The following is a 22,591-nucleotide window of genomic DNA, read 5'->3' as shown; positions in this document are numbered from 1 at the left end:
GTTGATGGTTTCCTATTCACAGAAACATGATTCTTGGTTCAGTTGCAACCCTCAGGCAACAGCTGGGTTCTACTGCAGGGATAATGGTCTGGGCACAGAGCGTTACTTCAGAGCCAGCCTGCAACAGGAAGTGGTAACAGGTTTTCCCTCATCTGCCCAGTGACTTACAAACACAGAAAAGACACCAGCTGCAAAGGGCAAACTGCTAATTAATACAGGAATACGGAAGTGCCCAAGATCAAAGCTCCGTAATTAAGCACAATTCATCCCCTTTCAAGTTCTGAACCCTGAACAAAACGACTCGAGGTAGCTATAACGAAAGGCAGAGATCAACCTAAATGCTGAGGCAAGAACAAGGCTGAGACAGAATCCAGGTTGGCCTCAGCCAAGCTGCTTTCCAACGAAGCGAATGAGAATTGGAACCCCTGTTTCAGCTCTCTGTTCCAGCTCTCCAGGGCTCAGCATCCTCACCTCTACACTGTGGCTACTTTCCTCTGTTTTCGAAGGAGCTGCTATCGCACTAGAAGTCCATAAAGTGGGGAGAGCATTGAGTGGGAACCTCTCAACACACAGATGAAAGTAGTGGTTATTCACCCCTGATTCCTCATGCACTGACCCCAGCCCCATAACACTCCGGGAATAAACAGAGTGTTTGTCCCTCCCCACTTCTCTGTATCAACCCCTATCCTCCCTTACACTGTCACACTCCATTTACCTCCTCCATTTTTATCTCCACAGACAAACCCAACAGCTCCCAAAGTTGGTTGCCTCGAACCAGGAGTGCTCATGAGCTTCTGCAGCAAGTAAGAGACAGGAAGTAAGCAGCTGCAGTCCCACTCTGAGGACTCAAAACTGACTATGCCAGGTAGAGTAGAGGAGGAATGACACAAACCACTAGATCCCCAAAACTTATTCAACTGATGATAAAAGAATAAAAGCGGGGGGAGGGGCTAGAGTTGGCTCTATGGTTAAGGGCACTTGGTGCTCTTGCAGGGGACACAGAGGTTCATCTCCCATCATCCACATCAGATGACTCAAAACTGCCTGCCTCTCTAGTTCTAGGGGATCCGATCGATACCTTCAGACCTCTGCAGACACCCACAAGCAAGTGACATACTCACATAGATACACATATGCACATAAGTTTAAAAAGTGATATTTTAGTGAAGAAAGTGAACTCCTATCTAACAGCTTTCACAGGTTCATAGGATGAAGAAATTAGTCAAGTCTCTTCTACCTGCTAGTGTAGACATGGGGTTGGAGACCAACGGTGAGTGTCAACTGCTTAATAAAAACACACTGTGCCATGGCAGTGTGGAGACTATGGTCCAGGGGCATGGAGCATCCATGGCTGTTCTATTGCACTGATTCACAACCCAGAATAGAACCAAGGGCAAACCTTCTCATAATGGAACATTTCAAGCCAACACTTTCTTTTTGAAACAGAGGACTATGAGTTCCCATGTCAGAAATAATTGAGTTTTGAACACAAATTGTTTTCTGTTTAACTTACAAATTAAATATGAATAAGTGTAACTATTTTTGTAAAGTCAGCCACTCATCTTGTAGCATGGAAAGTTTAAATGATTCCAAATTGACAAAGTTGGAGAAAAATCAGTCTTCCCTAATGGAGAACACAGAACTCATTAGCAGATATACTTGGGCAAAAAATCTACACACATCCCTCTCCTTGTTCCCCTTCCTTTTGTTCTTTTCAGCTCTCTAGTGTGGGGGAGAAAATCAGGATAGGCTTGTGAGATGGCTCAGCAGTTAAGAATGGTTGCTTGTCTTGCAGAGGATCTGGGATCCGGTTTGGGCTCCAACACCCACATGGTGGCTCACAACTATCTGTAATTCTAGTCTCAGAAGATGCAGTGTCAGGATCTAACCTCTGTTGGCACCAGGCATGTGCAAGGTGCACATACATGCAGGCACTCACAAATATACATAAAACAAAAATAAACAAATTTTTTTAAGTGAGGAGAAAATGATTTATTTAAAATGCATTTGCTTTTTGTTTTAGAAGAACCAATGTATGTTTAATACCATCCTCAGCTACTGTTTCAAGTATCCCATCCAGGAAACAGACTTGCAAAGACTGATCCCTACCAGTGAACATCTATGTGCACCCAAGCCTCCTCTCATGGTGACACCATCCTATACATTGGGAATCCCGACTAGGTGCTAGAATTGATACTGACTGCCTAACTGGGAGATAGATTTCATATTCTCTTGGTATCTCAACACACACACAGACACACAGGCACACACAGACATATATACACACACACACTCTCTCTCTCTCTCTCACACACACACATTCACACAGGACACACACTTGCACAGTGCGCATGCATGCACACACACACACACACACACACACACACGATGGGAGATATCATTTTGTAAATATGTTTCTTGTATTGTTTAATGAATAAAGCTTTGTTGGCCAATAGGAAAGCAAGATAGGTGGGACTAGGAGACAAGGAGGTTTCAGGAAGAGGTAAGAAGAGATTTGAAATGTAGGACCAGGAGAGCAGAACTCTGGGCCCGCTCTCTATTAAAATAAGACCACATGGAAGCATTTAGATTAATAGAAATGGGTTAATATTTAAGACAGAGCTAGCCAATAAGAATGATAGTAACAGGCCAATAGCATTATATCTAATACAGTGTCTTTGTGTGTTATTTGGGGATGGAGTGGCTCTAGGACCAGGCAGGCTGGTGGAAAAACTGCTTGTAAGACACACACACACACACACACACACACACACACACACACACACACACACACACACAAACAGTGAGTGTTTTTTAGAGGAAAATCACAAAGCCTGAGAGCTTTGACATCATGCTATTCTTAAATCACTACTTTACAATTACATATTTAAAAAAAAAAACAGCAATGATTAAGCAGAAGTGACCTCAACTCCCTGTAATCTTGCTAAACCATATTCTCTGTGGAGCCCACATCAACGTCTCAGGCTCCAGGATGGGGAGCTGACATCACTCTTGGTTAGTAATTCCTTCCTTTTAAAATCCAGCCTCAGCACTGATGTGCAACCATGACAACCCAATGTGAGTAAGCGTCCTCCCTCAGACTGAGACTTAAGAGTCCAACTTCCATCGAGGATAAAAAAGAAGAAAAGTAAAAAAGAACGAAGGAAGAGCGTGGGTGGTGCAGAGGATGAAACGGTGCCACCTCTGTGCCTGAGCCTTGTGCTCTTTGCTCTAGGTCATGGGTGAGTGTACCCGTGACGCGCCAGCTTCCAGCTTCTGCTGACGTGCCGAGCCTTGTAGGCGTGCTTCTTGCACACACATTCTGATATGAGGCACGCCATCTGCCCCCTCCACTCATGACGCAATGTTACCATATTCAGCATCATCAATGATCATGCACTTACACTCAGAGACGAACGATTCAACTCTTAAACCTGAGGGTGGTGGTTGTTTTCCAGTAATGAATCCCTCCCCAAAGCCCGCCCCCTCACCACCCTCTGTGCCATCCACCTGTGCCCTTCATTCTCCTCCACTCAAACCCCTTCTTCCTAAAGCTAGCCAAGGATGCTCCTGATGTCATTTAAGTTGCTGTCCCATCTCTAGTGGGGGCTCCCTGTGATAGTTTGCCTTCATCCCTGTCCTGCCTTAGTGACAGCTGCCATGGGCTCTTCACATAGATTACAGTGAGGATTTCTGGGACTCAGAGCTTGTCCCCTTGTTAATGCTCAGAGAGACTGTCCATTCCACTGTGAGGTTGGTGAGGAGCAGCAAAGAGAAACTTAAGCAAGGGTACCTGAACTTCTCCAGCTTAGCAAGCCTGGGTCCAACACAAAGAGTTTGGTTCACTCAACATTATTTCCCTACTCTGTGGTTTTCTGATTTCTGCTTCTCTTATAGTTTGGATCTGGAGCATGCCTCCTAAATGCCCAAATGCTGAAGGCTTGGTTTATAGCCTGTGGCTTTTAAGAGGTGGTGATTCACTAAAAGCTGAACCCTAGAGAGGGGAAGTTAAGTCTGTAACACAAATAATGAAAGTCCCAGAGACTGATATTGGGATTCAAGCTTCAAGTTGAAGATCAGAGAAGTAAAGTAGCCAAGCCAATAGATCTTATGTCTACCAAGCTGAAATGGAAATCCTATCTCCATGAATCCTCAGAGGCAAAGGACTCTGAGATCCTGTCTCCTTTTCCTCCTCCTCCTTATATTATTTTCTCTGCCCAGCCATATCACTTCTGTCTTCACCTCCCTACTGCTGGGATTAAAGGCATGTGATCCCCTGTGAGCTCTGTTACTCTTCACTCTTGTGTAGGGAAGGGCTGTCTTGAACGCAGACAGAACCATCTGCTTGTCTCCTGAGTCCTGGGATTAAAGCTGTGTGCCACCACTGCCTGGCTCTATGGCTTGTGGCTGGCTCTGCTTTCTGCACCCTCAGGCAAGCTTTAGTAAATCATAAAAATTATATTACCACATAGGTCAGTGGGAGTGTGCCTTTGAAGTAGATGACACTGGGACCTGGGGGTCTTTCCCCCTTTTTTCCTCTCACCTCCTTTCCTCTCCTGTTCTTCCTGAATGTCATCAGATGAACAACTGTGCTCTCCCCTCCCTTCTCCCCCTCTCCTCTTCCCATGTTCTTCCTCAGTGCCATGATCTCAATGTGTCTGTTCACGCATATGCACTGTGGTGTGATGTTCAGTCTGCCACAGTGGAGCCCATGGGCCATGGACTGGAGCTGTGAGCCCAAGGAAAACTTCTCTCTGTATCCTCTGTCTACCATGCGTACTTTGTCACAGAGATTGGAAAGGTGACTAACATGGCCACATATTAGATGCTTTATTAAGTGTTAGTGAGCAGCTATGAAAACAGCAAAGCTCAGTCACTTCTCTGTGTGGCTGTAAAAGCAGGCTTGCCTCTTATGTTGCCTCCATGGTGCTAAAACCCATAAATCATGCAGAATGGCATCTTTCCACCAGACACAGAGTGCTGTGCCTTGCCAAACATATCAAGGGAATTTTTTTTTTTTCTTTTTTTCTTTTTCTTTTTTTTTTTTTTTTTTTTTTTTTTTTTTGCCAGTAAGGCCGGTGGCTACTACCATGACTCATGCTTTTTAAAACCCTAGCCTTCTATTTCCATAGTCTGTTGGCCACCAACCTGACAGCCTTGCAATTTACAGCGCTGGAGAACAAGCCGACATCTCTCCTCAGCAGACTGACCCTTCTTCTCGCCCAGAAGAACAGAAGCCAGTGGCTCGTATCTGTCAGGGAATGAGCACAAGAACAAATTACTGTCAACAGATGCCAAATTCAACAGGGCTGACTGATCACATCATTTCTCAGATCCTTTTATTTTATCTGGGAATTCCCAAATATCTCACCCACTAGGCACATAACCGTCAAGAGCGAACAATCTTTATCTTCTAAAGAGAAGAGTATCCTTAAAATGACTCAGCTACGTTGTTTTTCAGTTTCTATGTAGAACTGTCATACAATGACACAGGCCATTTATTTATACAAAATTGAAAAAGGATAAAAAGTAATCTATTAGTTACCATTTAAATGTTTGTCTTGGCCTTGTAAAAAGAAACCACCTATTAAAAAATCCAAGCCAGGGAGCTAATGGACACCCAGACTGATGGGTAGAAAACCAGCATTGGACTGACTCAAGACTCCCTGAACATGGGTCTCAGTTAGAAGGCCTGGGCAGTCTAGGGGACCTCTGAGAGTGGAACCAGGATGTATTCCTGGTGCTCAAAAGGACTTTGGGATCACATTCCTTAGAGGCAGGAGGGAGGGCCTAGTCCCTATTCCAAATGACTTGACAGATTTTGTTGATGCCTCCTGGAAGGCATCACCCTCCCTGTGGAGTGAGGGAGAAGGATGGGATAGGAGGGTGGTTGGGGAGTGTGGGTGGAGGGAGGGAAGGAGAGAGGAAGGTAAGGAGGTAGGAAGGGAGAGGGAACTGGGATTGGTATGTAAAATAAGAAAAAAATAAATAAAATAAAATACTGTTAAAAAAAGAGAAAAAATCCAAGCATCTTTTAAATTACTACTTGAAGATAAATTTAGTTTGCAATAAAGAAATATTGAAACAGTGGCAATTCTTATTCAAGGGAGATAGACCAACCTCATCTCCATATATGAGTATTGAATTTTAAATTCCCATTGGACATTTCTAACATTTATCTCTGAGGGTTTGATTTCGTTCTCTAATTGAGACTCACAGTGATGGAATGGTTTTCTATAGTTCTTTCAAACATTTCAAAACTATACTGGCCATTAATTTTTTGTTTTGTTTTGTTTTTCGAGACAGGGCTTCTCTGTATTGCTTTGGAGGTTGTCCTGGAACTTGCTCTATAGATCAGGCTGGCCTCGAACTCTCAGAGATCCACCTGCCTCTGCCTCCTGAGTGCTGGGATTAAAGGTGTGCACCACCAACGCCCGGCTTGGCCATTAAAATTTATCTAATTGTTTTTTACTCTACTTAATTGGATGCATGAGTAAAATGGCACCGAAGGAAGCAGGAGGGAGAGAATAGAGAAGTAACAAAAGAAATGACCAAAAAGCCCTACACTTACAACTTACTGCAGTCATGTTGAACAGCTTTACATGCTATGGAAGTTCGATACAGAAACTCAAATCATATATTCGTAGTTAATTTTAATACAGCACTTCAGTGCTCCATCTAAAACATGCTACAGAAAAAGTGACATATGCTACAATAAGCTTTTCCTTCCCTTAGCCCACCCACCCAGTTTCAGGATAGCATGACTGAGCAGGCACCTCGGTGTTGGCCATGTTGCCTCGGATACTTAAGGACATTTTGCTTCAGAAGCCACCCTGGCAGAGAGTTATAGAAAAGTGATGGTGAAGGACAGCTGAGCTGGCATGAGCCCAGAGTCACCTGACTCCTTAGCCTCTCTCATGACATTGCTAAAGTGCAGCTGAGACCTAGAAGCCTGACCTGGACAGTTACAGAGCAGAAAGGATAGACCATGGACCACAGAAGCTGAGCATGTGGGAGCAGGGTCCTTGGTTTGCTGACCTCAGGGTGACTGGGCCTTCTTTAACACACCAGCAAAATCTTCATTAAATGTAGATCAATTTGTGCCCCCAGCAAAATCTCAACATAGACAGAACCACACAGTAAAATGTGATAACTGAAGTCATCTTTTTATTCCCGCTGATAATCAACCTCATCCCATTTTGGAACTTTGTTAATTGTAACCAAGAAAGTAGTTGATAAAAACTCAAGTGTCAGAATGAAGAGTCTTGCACTTGCTGCTTTTCTCTTTTTATATTGTTCTTCTGACACTGGGAATCGAATGATCCTGACATTTCATCTGAGGCTCTGTGGTGAGGACCATTCTCTTGTGATTTAAAAAGCCGTGCCTTGTGCAGTGTGAGTGTCATCTATGATAGTGTTTCTTCAATAGAAGACATAATTACATGTCTTCACTGAGTTGGGCATGTCTTCCCGGGCAGGCAGTGCATCTACAGACATCATTGGTTCAGAGCACAGGAGCGGTCAACAGGACTATCATCCGTACTTCTGCACTGTGGTCCCAGGTCGGTGACCTCTTTCTCCTGAAGGCCCTATGTACAAGCTTTCACATACTTTCTATTGGAAGTCAACTGACTACAAATAAGACACCCCCAGGCTAGTTTTCTCTTCTCATCTCCATGTTCTGGGGCAGGGGGAACTATTGTGACCATCTAGAATTGTGGTCCCTAGTCCCCTCATTTGGGCTCAATTAGTCTATGAAAAATTATACACCTCAGAACAAGAAGGTGGGCATCTGCAACACTCTTCTAGGAACATGGAGGAGGTTGAAGTGGTTGTGAGAAAAAAGACAACAAGCTAAACCCCTGAGAGGAGCTTAAAAGGTGGACACCACAGGTCCACACAGCAGAGTGGTCTGTGGGTGACCAGTAGGACTTGGTATGGACAGAACTGATGAGCAACAGACATGCAAAACAAGCCATCATATATGACCCTGCAAGCACCAGCAGACTGAGACAGAGTGGGGTTTGAGCAAAGATAAGACCGAGAAACTGGCGTGCAGTTTCAGGTGGGGCGTGGCCAAGGCAGGGACAGTTGTCTGTGAATGTTCCTCACCTCCCAGTTTCCAGAAGACTGTCTCTGGATGCTGGGTCCTCCATTGCCATGACCTTCTGAAGACAGAGCAGGGCAGGAATGGCCATTTGGGAAACTGAGTCACTTCTGTTATATTGCTCCATGTTCAGCATGGCTCACAGCTGAAGATGTGTTGGAGGCTTTGTGCACCCTTCCTTTTCTGTACAACATATCTGTCTCTGTCTGTCTACCCTACCTTCTTTCCTCTGGATATCCACCCCCTAGTTTGCCCATCTATATTAAGAATGGGTTTCAAGGATCCTGAGAGTGTCACTCACATGGGTACTATGAGTCTTCTCTGTGTCAAGGAGCTGAGCACAAATCTCTCTTTAGCTCTCAGCACCATAAGCGTAACAGAATAAAGCCAACAGGAAACCAATGTCATACAGAATTCCAAGTGAAAGAGCCACACCACACTGGGGTCACATTGAGGTCTCTGTGTTTTAGGAGGGACAGGTCTAAGTTAGAGGCACAGAGAAAAACCAGTAAGGAGTGTGTGTATGTGTGTTGGGGAGGGGGGTCCTTGGAAGGAATGAAGGAAGTGAGGTCACAGGAAAAGCATCTCTCTCCTGCAGGTCCATGATCATTTTAGTTTAAAGGACAACTCTGACATCCTATTTTGTAGAGTGGGGATTTGGTTTTTCATTCACATTAACAGAGAAGTTTTAAAGAAATCCAGTTTTCAAAGAAAATGAGGAGGTAGCAAAAATTGTTTTCTTAGGAAGATGCAAGCTAAGTAAATTATGCTATCTTTTCTAACCCCTAAGAGTTCCTGTGATCTTGTTTCTGTTAGTTGGCTATTGACTTTTCCTTTTACTCTCAAAGAAAGTTCTGTTGTTAAAATGGAAGTTCTGATTTTTTTTCTTTTGGCTCCTGAAACCCCTTAAAATTTTAATTATCTCGATAAATATTTATTGAACATTTATTATGAGCAAGCTTTCCTGCCAGGAAACGTTTAGATCAGCAGTGTGGTGGGGGTAGTGATCCGCTTCCTCTGTCTGTAATCAACTGCAAAGCATGACTTTCCTGGATGGAGACTGTTTCAGAAAAGAAGTGCTTTTCTTATTTTAAGAGTTTATTAAATGCATCTCTTTATGGTCATTAAAAACCAGAAATAATGTTTGGGAAATGCCAGTCCTCTCTTCACCACTTCCCAGGAACAGACATCATAAAGGGGAGAGAAGACCAGGGAAAGAAGGCTGTCCTTAGAGCTTACTGGAAGGCTGGTAGACAGGCACCCAGGGAAGGAAGAAACAAGTGTGTTGGTTAGCTGTTTGTCAACTTAATTCAAGCTAGGGTCCCCTGAGAAAAGTGTACCTCATGTACCTGGACTGGTTCCCTGTAGACAAGTGTGTGGACTATCTTTCAAATTAGTGGTTGATGAGGGGAACTTGTGCGTTGTGCTACCACTGGAAAGGTGGGCCTGGGGTTTGTTAAGCAGTAACCTTCCATGGCCTCTGCATCAGTTCCTGCTCTGGCTTCCCTTGATGGTGGACTACGATATGTAGCTATAAGCCGAAATAAAACCCTTCATCCCTCCAGTTGCTTTTAGTCACCATGTTTATCATAGCAACGGAGCAAGCGTAACAGAGGCCACAGGGAAAAGAATATAGCAAGGCTGAGTCTGTACCTTGACCTGCTGTGCTGAACACTGCAGGCATTGGAATGTGCGTCACTGTGGAGAACTGGCTGTGGGACCTGGGGAATGGACAGGCAAGAAGGGGAAGGTGGATGAGGGAGTTCTACAGGCCCTGATACAAATAAAGTACAAAGCCTGTAGGATATACAGAAGTGAAAGTCTGGGCTGTTCTGTTTTGTAAAGGTAAGGAAAATTAACGAAGTTTGCAAATAGTTGACACTCCCGGAAACCCTCAATGCCTACATTCTGCCCATTTTTCTATATTTGCATTTTTGTTTTCCCTTGAGGACTTCCCCAGGGTGCCGCTTAGCACACCATAGGTGCCCCAAAGTGGCTATCTGGTTCTGGTTTAGGAAGGCAGCATTTGGCTCCCTCTGTGGAGTCGCCTGGATGTTGGCTTTGCTTCTGTGTTCTGCTCGGCAGTAAACACTGCACAGGTGTGGAGGATGGTTTTCTAGCTCCTTCCCAGCAGTCACAGGGCCTAGCACAGCTGCCTAGCAACAAGAGACCCGCTGTGAAACCATGAAAACACCGAATAGGATGGAAGGGGACACAAGTGGGCTTGAATATCACTACGTGGAGAGTGAAGGGACAAAGCAGGGATCAGGGGTCTGGCATCAATCAGCTATTTTCGTGCAAGGCAAAGGACCTGAAAACGCAGATCATGTTGTAGAAGTGCCTCTCACATGGAACCCATGTGTCCTCTCATGGCCTCTCCTTCCCTTCACTTTGGAGAGGGTAACCCTGCCTGCCCCACCCCAGCTTAGCCTGGTTCCCGGTGTGCTCACTGCATCCTGACACCTACACAAGGCTTCTCTGCATCCACATGGATCACTTCCCTTCCCATTCCCCTTTTCACCCAGGCTTCCTGTGACCTCTCATCAGAGGTGACCTTTCCTATTTCCAGGAAGGTCAGCAGAGATATATTCCTACTGCCTGTGAGACTCCTGGAGTATGTGGTCCTAAATTTGGCTGTGAGGAGTTCACTTTTACCTTGATTAGGGTCCAGCTGAGTCCCATCCAACCTTACCTTGGAGAGGGCAGGGCTCCATCAAGGGAGAGGAAAGAAACCTGTCAGGAAGGTGGCAACCCTTCCCTGTCTACCTTAGAAGCAAGTGGCATCCTCAGGGAGAAACAAGGACATTGTTTTCTCCCTGTGAATGCCTTTCCCACATACTTCCTCACTCGTGAGCATCCAGGAGTAGGGCTCAAGCAGAGGCCATGGAAAGTGTGAACAGGCCCCCAGATGCAGGCCCTACCTGTGGGTGGTTTGGAATTAGATGCTACTGGGGAAGTGGCCATTTGTCTCAAGGAACAAGTGAGAAAAGCCAGCTTCTGATACTGCCCACAGTCACAGGGTGTGGGGTGGGGCCTCCAGACGGCCATGGGCAGGAGCTTCTCTGCCCTCTACACAATCCCCTGGAATTGAAAAGGAGCAGGAGAGAGAGAGGAGGGAGTGAGAAAGAGGAGAAGATTGGCAGCATGGCTAAAGTCCAGGAACATTCTCAGGTGTGGCAAATCACCCAGTCTTCCCATGGCTTCTCACAGTCCAAGAACACATTTAGAAAGGTGGTACACTATCCGGAGGGAGTTAGGGTCTGGCACAGTCATCAACTAACTCTAGCAGCAGGGTCCTTACCTAGAGTGAGATTCTGCTTAGCAGGGAGGTGGGCAGAAGACAGAACTCACACTTTTCAGCTGTGTACTTGGAAGGATAAAGACAACCAATGTAAGGGAGGAATATTAATGAGGCAGAGAAGGGCAAGGTCCATCCTCCACACCTTCATGCATTTCCCTCAGGTTCCAAGCGAGAGATCAAAGCCATTTACTTTTCTTACCCCCTTGTGGCAGGGACTCCTCTCATCACTAAGTGTCTACCTGGTCACATATGTTAGGCATTTATCTGTTAAATGAAACACAACTTCTGGGATGAGGTTTGGCTTCACTCACACCAGCTGTCAGAAGCCCAGGGCGTTGGAAGGTATCTGGGAAGGTATCACAGAGGATTAGCACTGGGTCAGAATATTCTGCAGCTCCTTTCAATGTGCACTTCCAGGAAGCTTCACGTTGTCTTCTACAGGCGCCTTTGCCCAGGTACCGACTTGTGTGGTTTGCACACACACAAGTGTGACATGAGAAGATGATATGCATGACTGGCCACAAGCTACACACAGCCATGATCATTCTGGCCACTATTATGGCCACTGAATCTAATTCTACATTCCATGGCAGTATAAGCTGCTTGGACACAAAACTTTAACTCTATGCTGTGTATTCATGAACTTCATGGGATCAAACCCAGGGCCTCTCACACTGCATACGTGAGACCTGGATAGTGAAGAGTAATGCTGTTATAATTCAGATGCTGGGATAGGAACTGCTCTGATGTACACAGGATGCAGCTTTGGACCATCTGTCATCAGTTTCCATGACGACGTTCTTAGGCTCTGAGTTGAAGCGGGTCTTACCCCTTTATCTTGGTTAGGTGATACAACATTTGACTCATTCCAGAAATGAATGAAGGGCAAGCTAGATGCCTCAAAGGGTTAAGACACTTGAGACCAAGCCCAAACACCCTAGTTCATCCCCCCTGGACCCACAAAAGGAAGGAGAGAACCAGGTTCTACAAGTTCACTTAAAAAGAAAACAACACAACAAAAGGAAAGAAAGGAGGGAGAGAGGGAGGGAGGGATGAAGGGATGAAAATAGCACTAGATGAGGTATGCCACTGAGTTCATTTCTGGAGCAGCCTTGTAATATGCAAGGCTTATTTTAGCCAGGTTAGCCCCTAAGCCCAAGGTAACACCAAAGTACTTATCCCCCATGCACCCCACCAGCTAGTGTCTAAAGCACAGGTCTTTGCAGAGGCTGATTGTGTGGTGGAGCTGGAATAATGGTCTGCAAAGGTTGGTCCTGCTGCCTTGGAGCCAGCCGTGCCTTTCAGAGGATGCTGAGCACAGCCAGCTGCATGCACTCAATTTGATGGCTTCGTTTCTTCATCCTCTGTGCATTCTGTGATTTGCCACCTGAGCCATAGCTTGTATGTATCAGGTACAGGAACAGCCTGTCTAGTTGAGCTTAAAAGAACAGATGTTCTCTTATTTAAGCCCAAATGAGAGACCTCTTGAAGCTGTGCAGTTCAGATGCAATTACCCCATTCCAAAGGCAATTTTCTCCTTAATCTAATATTCGCCACGGCCACTCTGACCTGTTTCTGAGCAGGAACAGGAAGCTCACAGGTACATTGGCTTATCAGGGTGTTTGCTATTCTGCTGTTTTCTCCCTCTACAGAGGAGGCAAGTGTGTTCTTGGAAATAGCTGAAAAGTTTTGTGGCGACTGCAAAAATCACACAATTTAAAGAGGTACAGAGCTGACACTATCATGTTCAGTTAGGAAACCATTAAGAAGTCCAGGATGAAAGGACAATTTTCTACAGAGCAAGTCTCCCATGGCGATCAGATTGTTCTATCCCAAGAGGAATAGATCTTCCCTTGGACATCCACACTGTGTGCCAGGGCTGAATCAAGACTGAGGCTTCTGTTAGGGAATTGGACTATAACTCACTGTGGAAAGTACCTATTTTAAAAAGCATGCAGCACATTTATCCCATGAGGCATTAAGTGCTAGGAAAACTGAATCTTGATATCTTAAAAGACAGTTCTCACTAAAGACAATATAATGGCAATAACAATGTGAATTGTGGGACCCTTCAACTACCAATTTATTACTTTTGCCTCATGCAGCAGGAGTGAGAGATTTTCAGCCATATTAAGAATTTGTGAGAAAATTGTGTATCAAATTGTCATATAACACTTAATTATTTATAATTATGGTTTATAAATACTTGCCAGGAAGAAAGTTCTAAGGGACAAAAGCTGGGTGACATTTTAAATACCTTAGGAATGTAACTATATCATTCACAGATAGGCATAAATATCTGGAGGAAAGGTTTTTTTGTGTACATAGATGTTTGTGAGTGTGTGGCTGGTAAAGTGTACATGCACACATATGTGAGGAAAGATCATAGGACAACCAAAGAGTCATGTACTTTCGCTCACCTGGCTTCAAATCTTCGAATAGATTAATCTGACTGGCCAACATGCCCCAGGACCCTCCTGTCTCCACCTCTCCAATGCTTCGGTTATTAATCACACACAGCTTTTTAAAATATGGGTTCTGGGGATGAAACCTAGCTCCTCATGCTTGGAAGATGAGAACTTTAAATTTGAGCTATCTCCCCACCCTGAAATGGAAAAAGCCAAACAAAACAGAAAAAAAAAAACAAAAACAAAAACAAAAACCAAAAAACACCCCAAAAACAAACAAAACAACAATAACAAAAAAACACATGATTACAATGGACACTAACTAGGGCCTAGAAGGAATTGCTACATCAAAGGTCTTTAGATGCTCCTAAACACACCCCACCTCTTTGTCAGTCATAAAAGCCTAGCCCTGTGGCTTCTGTTCTTAAATTATTTCTTTGAATGATTCCCCCTCAAGACTACTACTTCTTGGGGTTACACACAACAGTGAGCAAGAGCTAACTACTCAGGAGCCCTTTTCACTCAGCCCTCTGGGAGTTAACAAGTCCTATATAGGTGTGAGTCTGATCGCTTTTCTCTAGATCCTTTCATAGCTCTTTCACGGAGAACTTGAGATGTGGAAAATCAACAAAGATCAAGTAAGCCCTGTTCATAGCCAATGTAGATGACATCCTCCATGGGCAGGGCCAATAAATTGTCACCAGCAAATAAAAACCTTTATAGGCTAAGTTTTCATTTGAACTGGCATAGACATCTTAAGCATTTCCTCTTTACAGAAATGGTAAGATGTATTCCTAATCCAATTCTATATCAATTATGATTCTGTCCAGTTGAGACCCCACCTTAGCAGAACAGCCTGTGGTAACAGGGAGCCAACAAGGCCTGGGAGAGATTCTGAGTGGCGGTCAGCCAGCATTCAGGTCCTCCTGTGAGAACACTCTCCAACTGCTGCAGGCAACTTTCTGTTTTGTGTAACACAACCCTTCATAGAAATGCTCCAGGTCTATATAGTGAAGAGTTTTCTGAAGTCAAACTGGTTACAGCATTTTAGGGTTCCCCACTACACTATTCTGTTTCCATAAAACTTGTGTCCTCTGGATTACCCACCCACCCCATTCTTAATTTTCCCCTCTTCTCTACCTCATAAATTATTTACTCTCATAGGTACCATCCTCCTTTTTTCCCTACTAGAGGTACATGTTCATATTAGCAAGATTTCTTAACAATGCAACAAAATACCTGGCCCAAACAACTTAGAGGATAAATGACACCATTTGATGCATGGCTTCAGAGGTTCAGTTCAAGGTGCATGGCCCCATAGAGTTGGGCAGATTATCATGGCAGCAGAAGTTTGTAGTAGAGAAGGTTCTCCACACAGTGGCAGTAATGTAGCAATGTGAAATGGCCCAGGAAGGGGTCAGGGCAAAATAAAGCCCACAAGGACATCCCCCAGTGACCTACTTCCTCTAGCTCACCCACACCTCCTAACATTCCAGATCATGCCAGAACCCTGTCAGTAGCTGGGGACCAAATATTCAACATATGAGCCCTTAGAGGACATTCCATATCCCAGCTGAGCAAGTGTGCTGTAGCCTCTGCATTCCTGATCCTCCCTTGGAGTCTTGCCTCAGCATCTCAAAACACTCCAGGCTGAAGCAGCCACATAGAAACTCATGGATGTATCTCGTGCATGTGAACATGACAATCATTTCTCATATTTGCCATGGGTACTCTGAATGCCAGCAGGCAGCACAAGTTAGATATTCCCAGGGTGCCTCAAAACCATCAAGTCCCACACCCCTGTTCTCCCCGACACTGGCATTGGACTAACTACATCATGTCTGTCTTCCTCCTTGTTGACTACCTGAAAGTTCATTAGTCTTTCAAGTCTACATCACCAACATGTTTGGTTGCTGCCTCTTCCATATTGATAGCAGTATCAGCCATATTTTGGAACAGAGTTCACACTAATAATAACACACACAACAGTGAAGGCACTTCCAGACTTTCAAGTCTTAAAAGACCCCAGAGGTAAGATTTAGGGCAAGAAACAAAAGACCTTTAAGAAGGAAGTGGAAGAAAAATATCAATAATGCTATTATATCAATAATGCTTGATTTTATTTACGATTTCTCATTTTCTGAATGGTAAATGCTTCAGTGAATTACTTTGAGCAAGCATATTCCCAGTGTCATGCAATAGCTTTGAATGCCAGATGTCCTGGTTAGATTGTTGTCAACTTGACACAACTTAGAGTAATTTAAGAAAATTAAGAAAATGCTCCCACAATTGGCCTGTGGGCAAGCTTGTAGTGCATGTTTTTATTTAATGATTGACATGGGAGGGACCAGCTCATTGTGGGTAGTCCTGGGGTGAACAAGAAAGCAGGCTGACCAAGCCATGGGGACCATGGAGTGATCCTCTGTGGCTCCTGCTTCAGTTCCTAACTCAGACTCCTGTCTTGAGTCCTTACACAGACTTCTTTCCATGATGGACTGTGATGTGTAAGTGTAAGATGAATTAACTCTGTTCTCCTCAAGTTGCTTTTGGTCATGGTATTTTGTCATAGCAATAGAAAGCCTAACTAAAACATTAGACAGACAAATTGATTGTGTGTGAGAATGATTAAGACATATCTATTTCACAGTGTTCTCTGTTTGAAACCCATGAATCATTGCTAGTATGCAATTTCCCTGATCACTGACATTGAATGCCAACAGTATATAACAAAGGCCAGAGGCATTTTGTTTCAATACTAATTTTGTGAGCTTCATTACTAACCTGATAAATATCTGGGAATTGTGGCAGGCAATTTTCACTGTGAAGATTTCAGAGTGATACTTTAGAGACATTAGTGACAGCCATGGATTCCTCTGATGTGTTACCTTGCTTCAGGAGATGCTCCTACGCGACTGCACATGAAGGCAGTATTAAATGAACTCTAGGGTGTGTATAAGCACATTAAGTTGGAAGGGAAAAACACAGAGGGTGAGACTAGGGGAGAACTAGAGAGGAGGGAGTGGAGATGTTCAAAACATGTTGCATGTTACATGCATGCATGAAATTCTCAAACAGCAATTTTTCATAAAAGCAATGCCCACTATTTTATTTACTTATGATTTCTGAAATTTCTTAAGATATTTTACCACCCTGCGGTTCCCTAGGCTGAAGCAGCAGCCTGTCATTAGAAAGGGAAAGGAAGGGGGCAAAGCAGGTGGCATCTTGAGTCAAGGCACTCTGCTAAGGAGGTTTGGGGAGGAGCTCAGGATACTCAGAATTCTGTCCAGAGCCTTTCAAAGAAGGACACCATCTTCATCATTTGTTGACTGAGACCCTCAACACAGATTTCTCCTAGAATAAGCTGACAGTCACCAGCTTCCTGGACAATGTCTGGGCTGCTTAATTTTAACTTAATTAAAACCCGTGTAACTTTAAACAAATCTAATGCTTGCCTTCACCTCCTACCCAAAACCTGTGTCTAGCATTGTCACCTTAAAAATACCAGCTGCTCTATGCTAATTTTTATAGAGAGATGTAAATCTGTTTAGAAAAAGCTAGTGTATATAATCTGAATGAGAGCAGAATAGCGTACCATTATCCACACTCATAAAAATTATCTTAATGCAAATGTTCAAAAGTAATCTCCAATATAGAGAGGGCTTCTGTAAAATTAGGTTACATGGCTCAAGGGATATAGCCCAGGAACAATGAACAGGTAACATGTCCCTCCAACAGGCACCAGACATCATAGGGATGGGTCAGCAGTCATCAGAATTACCTTTGTACTAATTAACGCCTCACTGTCTTGACAAAATACCAAACAATAAGCAACTGGAGAAAGTGAGGGTTTATTTTGGCTCATAGTTCAGAGGTGTAATATCTATTATGGTGGGAAGGAATGGCAGCAGAGCCTACAGTGACAGGTCACATTGCATCCACAGGTATACAGAAGAGGCTTCTGGGAGTATCTTCCATTTACACTAGTGTCTATACCCAGGTCACCACTGCTCAGATTGTTTGGCATAGGACACTGGGGCAATGATGAAGTGACTCTCAACTCAGTACTATTTGATCAAACAGGAAGAAATCTGCATTGGACACTTAGGTTGAAACAGAAGAAAGGACCAACATTGCTAGCCAGACACAGAGCTAAATAAATCCACAGGAAGCTGGAAGGAGAAGCTTCAAGTCTGAGAGGTTAATGACATGGCTTTGAAGAGTTATTTGACAGGAAACAATAGAGATAATATCAAGGTCTATTTCTTTGAATAAGTGCATACATTGATGAAACTCTAGCAGATGGCAAAGAAGTAAAACAGGCCGTATTGACACAGATATTTAGAAGCAGACTGGCTGAAGCATAATGACTCTTCCCTTAGGTTCACAGGGACCAAAAGGCAGGAGGAGGACCTGGCACCTCTGGCCTCACTGTGTTTCTGTCCCCTCTACTTTGGGTCCCTTCCAGTCTTCTGAATGTAGGCATGCTAAGCACCCAGAGGGTGTCTGTGTAACCTAGCTCATCCCCTATTCAATGAGCACATAGCTCATTTTCTAGCTTGTCATCATTTTGGATTGTAGGAAGGGACAAATCTCCCTGGGCAGAATAGACCCATCTCAGATGACAGCAACTGTGCAAGAGGGTGAAGTTACATTGAGGAACTGGAGTAATGGTCTTTAGAGAACCAGCTTGTCCTTCAACCAGTAAGAACTTCCTGGGATTACTGTACAGGACTGGAGCTAAGAGAGTGGCGACCCATCACACCATGCTTTGACCAGGATGGCTACACTATGCATGTGCACCAGCCCTTTGCACAATTCCTCTTCTGTTTTAAACTAAACTTCATGTCAGTAACCAGAAAAGGAACTCAAGGTTACTGGGTCACTTCAATTTGATCCTCTTTTCAATGTGGCCACCTGGAATGAGTGTCCTCCATGTGTTGGGATGCTGGGCTTCTTGGGGATTCTTCCCTAAAAGGCCCAATCCCCATACCAGGTACAAAATACAGGGTATCACTACACACCCTATCGACAGGACAAGAGTGCCAAGGAAAGATAAGATGCTGGGTAACAAATACACATGACAACATTGATGAGACACTAGTTCTTCAGAAATCATAAAACCAGGTATGGTGGCTGATACCTGCAACCCTGGGATTTGGGAGCTATAGGCAGGAGGATCACCACAAGTGTCCTATCCTAAGTCAAGAAGCTGCAGCTGATAGCAGCTGATAGAGGGAAAGTTGGTTTTCTTCAGTTGAGTGACATTAGCTGTATCAACTTCAGGGCAGAACCGATGGCCAGGAGTAGTTGGCCAACATAAATCAGACTCACATTTGTGTGTGTGTGTGTGTGTAATTTTTGTTTTCTGTTTTTCTAAGACGGAGAGAATAAAACATGAAGTTTGGTAGGTAGTGAGGTAGGGGAAGGATCTAGGAGGAACTGGGGGAGGAAAAAGAATATGATCAAAATGCAACAATGTATGAAATTATAAAAAGGTAAATAAACACACACACACACACACACACACACACACCCCCCCCCAGACCTGCCTATAGGCAATTTGATGGAGGTACTTTCTCAACTTAAGTTGAAAAACAAAGCCTATTTGTGTGTGTGTGTGTGTGTGTGTGTGTGTGTGTGTGTGTGTGTGTGTGTGTGTGTGTCTGTACTTGAAAAAAACCAGGTAGCACAAAAACTACAAACTAACAAAATAACCATGATGAAACAGCTTGAAATATGAGAGTAAACCGAATCCATACTGAATGATCTTCCAGATAAATCTGCAGACCTGAACAACTTCAGTTGCAAATTCTCCTTAACATTTAAGAAGAATCAGCAGACAGTGTTTTCTCCAATACTGACTCTATAGGACACAGTGTTGCAGGAAGCATTTGACAAAGAAATAATGCAAATAGACCAGCAGAAAATCCACAGAGCTTTTACCAGTTAATGAACCCAACACATTATTAGGCAAGAATCAGAACAAATACTTCAGCAAAGACACGTGGATGGTGATTAAGCCCATAACAGATGAGACATGGCCTTAGAGATTAGGGAAGTACAAAGCAAGTCACCAGATAACAGTGTGTCCCCAAGAATATCAAGATGAAGACAAACTCATCTTTAGGGCTGTGAGGAGATGTCCATACAGTTGGAAGAGCAAAGTTCTTTACATCTTTTGTCATCTAATAAGAATGAGTTGTAATAGGAAAAGACTCATATCACCCTTTTTCTAAGGTAACAATCTGATGTGCATGTTAACCACTCCTAGCAAGCAGGCACCAAATACTTGGAGAATGAGCCCACAAAACAAGATATAGGAAGCAGAAGCTATTGCCAGAGACCTTAGGCAGTGTCACTGGTCAATCTGTCTGGATTTTAATCCTCTTAAGAGGCAAACACTGGGGGTGCCTATCAGGCATTCTCAGAAATGCTAAACTAAAATGAGGAGACCTACCTCAGGATAACACTATCCTAACCGCTGAGTGAAAACAGCTGAGTTCTAGCATTTACCTCTCTACCTTCTGACTCCAGACACAATGTGATCAAGAGCCTCACCTGTCCACCTTCATGCTTTCCCAACCACTATGGACTACAGTCCCAGGACAGCTAAATCTGTGCTTCCTTAAGTGGTCTTTGTTGGGCATTTTGTCACAGTAATGAGAAAAATAATTAATGCATTTGGGATGTTATGAGTGTGTTCTTTTCATTGGAAGTCATAATCAAAGCATGATCAAAGATTTGAAGCCAACATTAAGTGTGTGTTATGTTCTGAGATATTTAATTCAAGGGTGGGAACATACTTGCTACAAGGATGTTGGTTTTGATAGTGGGTTATGTTGGGTGTAGAAAAGGATCATCCTAGATGTGTGTCTGCCCCAAACAAAAGTTCAACAGATTTACATTTTCTATTTAATGGCTACCTTTTAAAAGAGTCTTCTTGGTAATTTAGTAAAGGCAAGACTTAATGAAATGCAGGCCAGCATCAATAAAAAGAACTCAGCAAAGGTTGCCATTCTGTTTTTTTTTTTCTGTATTGTTATATCATTAATTTACCTCTAAGGAACCAATGACAGATTCTACTTCCTAGTCTAGTGATGGCCTCAAAGAAGCTCCTTCAAAACTAAGCAGATGGCTTTCATCCATGTTTCCTTTGATTGGATGTGCTTGTGAATGGAGCTTAAATATTTAGTGTCATGACCATCACAAATGGTCCCCTCTCCATCCTTTCCCCAATTGTTGAGACTATATCACCTCCATTGCTACCTACTGCTTCCCTCATTCACTATACATGTTTTTCATTTCCAGGTCTCTTGTTAATAATGGAACGCCCATCATTTTTTTTTTTTATTTTAGTGTGTTAAAGGTTCATTTGCTGCTTAAGCTATTCAATGTTTGATTGCTGTGAACTCAAGTCCTACATAGATCTTAATAATTTAGTCATAAATGGGAGATCTTTGAAAAAAGGCAGAAGTTTACAAATACAATAATATGTTTTTTTGTAAAACTATGGATTTCTTGACAAGAATACAAATTGTTTCTATCTTAAAATTAAATACTCCTAAAAGTGGATGACATTCATCCCTATAATATAAATATTTACTAGTTGAGCTGTCACAGAAGTAAGATTTTAGGTTAGAGAGGTTGAAACCTTCAGAAGAGCTGCAGTCTTCTGTGTTTTGTGTGTTTTCTGTAAAGTGGGTCAGCCTTGCTTGTGATTTTTTCATAACTTAAAAATAGCCTTTTACATAAATATGAGATCAATACCATTGCCTCTTATGATGTGATAGTTTTATTGTTAAAAATATTCTTGATGCACAATTACTCTCCAACTTCACAGTGTTCGCAGGATGTATTTAGTCCATTAAGCATGTCAAAAACCCCAGAAAGGCACAGAAAATACAGCCTCCTTTTCCATATATAATAGAAGTATTCATTCATTCTGCTTCATTGTTATGTGACCAGAAATCAATCTCAGAGAATGGTCTTGGACATTTGCTTGAAAGTGAGAATACTGCTAAATAAACCGCAGACTCAATAGCTAGGACCATTAGTGCCTACATCTAATGAACGATTCTATGAGGAAATAGTTAGGACCAAAGTAGATGTCGTAAACTGTTCAGGCAATAATAAGCATGTTAACCATTAGTACATTCACTACAGGGTATAAGTAAGTATTGCATGTCAAACACAAGATATGGAGCTCAACAAGGAAGCGGCACAGAAAATTACATCAGTCACTCAAATGTCATCATGCAACAAGTATTTGTTGTCAACCTGACAACCACCTCGTGACTGGCATCGAGTGGTCTTTTCCTAACAGCAAACTGTCTGCTGGGAATGTGAAGAATCTAGTGGAGAAATAAGATGAAACTTCAATCCCTACACTTGGTCAAGATGCCTAGAACCTTAAGATTGAGCCAAAGACAAACAGAAAGGGAATTCAGATGCAAGAACTGAGGTAGACATTCATGTTGAGACATAAGATAACCAGACATGGATTTCAGTTCCTTTGCAGTTGGCTATGTCTGTACTTATTAAAGTATATTAGTTTTTGAATTTTCATTTTTCCCTGGGGTCTTAAAGTAATCAAGTATAGGGAATTTCTGAGAGACTACATTTTCTTGTCAGAATAGCTCGTTTCTCTCATCTTAGCATTTGTATTCATTTGGGGTGTGGAGTCCCTAGTGAACTATTTTGGACAACTCTGGACAAGGCTTAGAGTGAAGAGTGAAATATGTTTAAAGTCTTGAGATTGATGCAGCAATGAATTGT

General features: G+C 43.2%; 1 protein-coding gene across 1 annotated transcript in view; it reads right to left on the bottom strand.

Annotated features, from left to right (window-relative positions):
* Positions 1-22,591, bottom strand: part of Myo16 (myosin XVI) — a 335,766-nt gene that overhangs the window by 80,536 nt on the left and 232,639 nt on the right. The window contains exon 28 of the mRNA XM_051181974.1: positions 5,149-5,251. Within this exon, the coding sequence (XP_051037931.1) occupies positions 5,149-5,251 (103 nt within the window). The remainder of the gene's footprint in view (positions 1-5,148; positions 5,252-22,591) is intronic.

The sequence above is a fragment of the Phodopus roborovskii genome, unplaced genomic scaffold (assembly GCF_943737965.1).
Source record: "Phodopus roborovskii unplaced genomic scaffold, PHOROB, whole genome shotgun sequence".
NCBI lineage: Eukaryota > Metazoa > Chordata > Mammalia > Rodentia > Cricetidae > Phodopus > Phodopus roborovskii.
The sequence above is the reverse complement of the archived record's forward strand: the minus strand, read 5'-3'. Positions and strand labels throughout refer to the sequence as shown.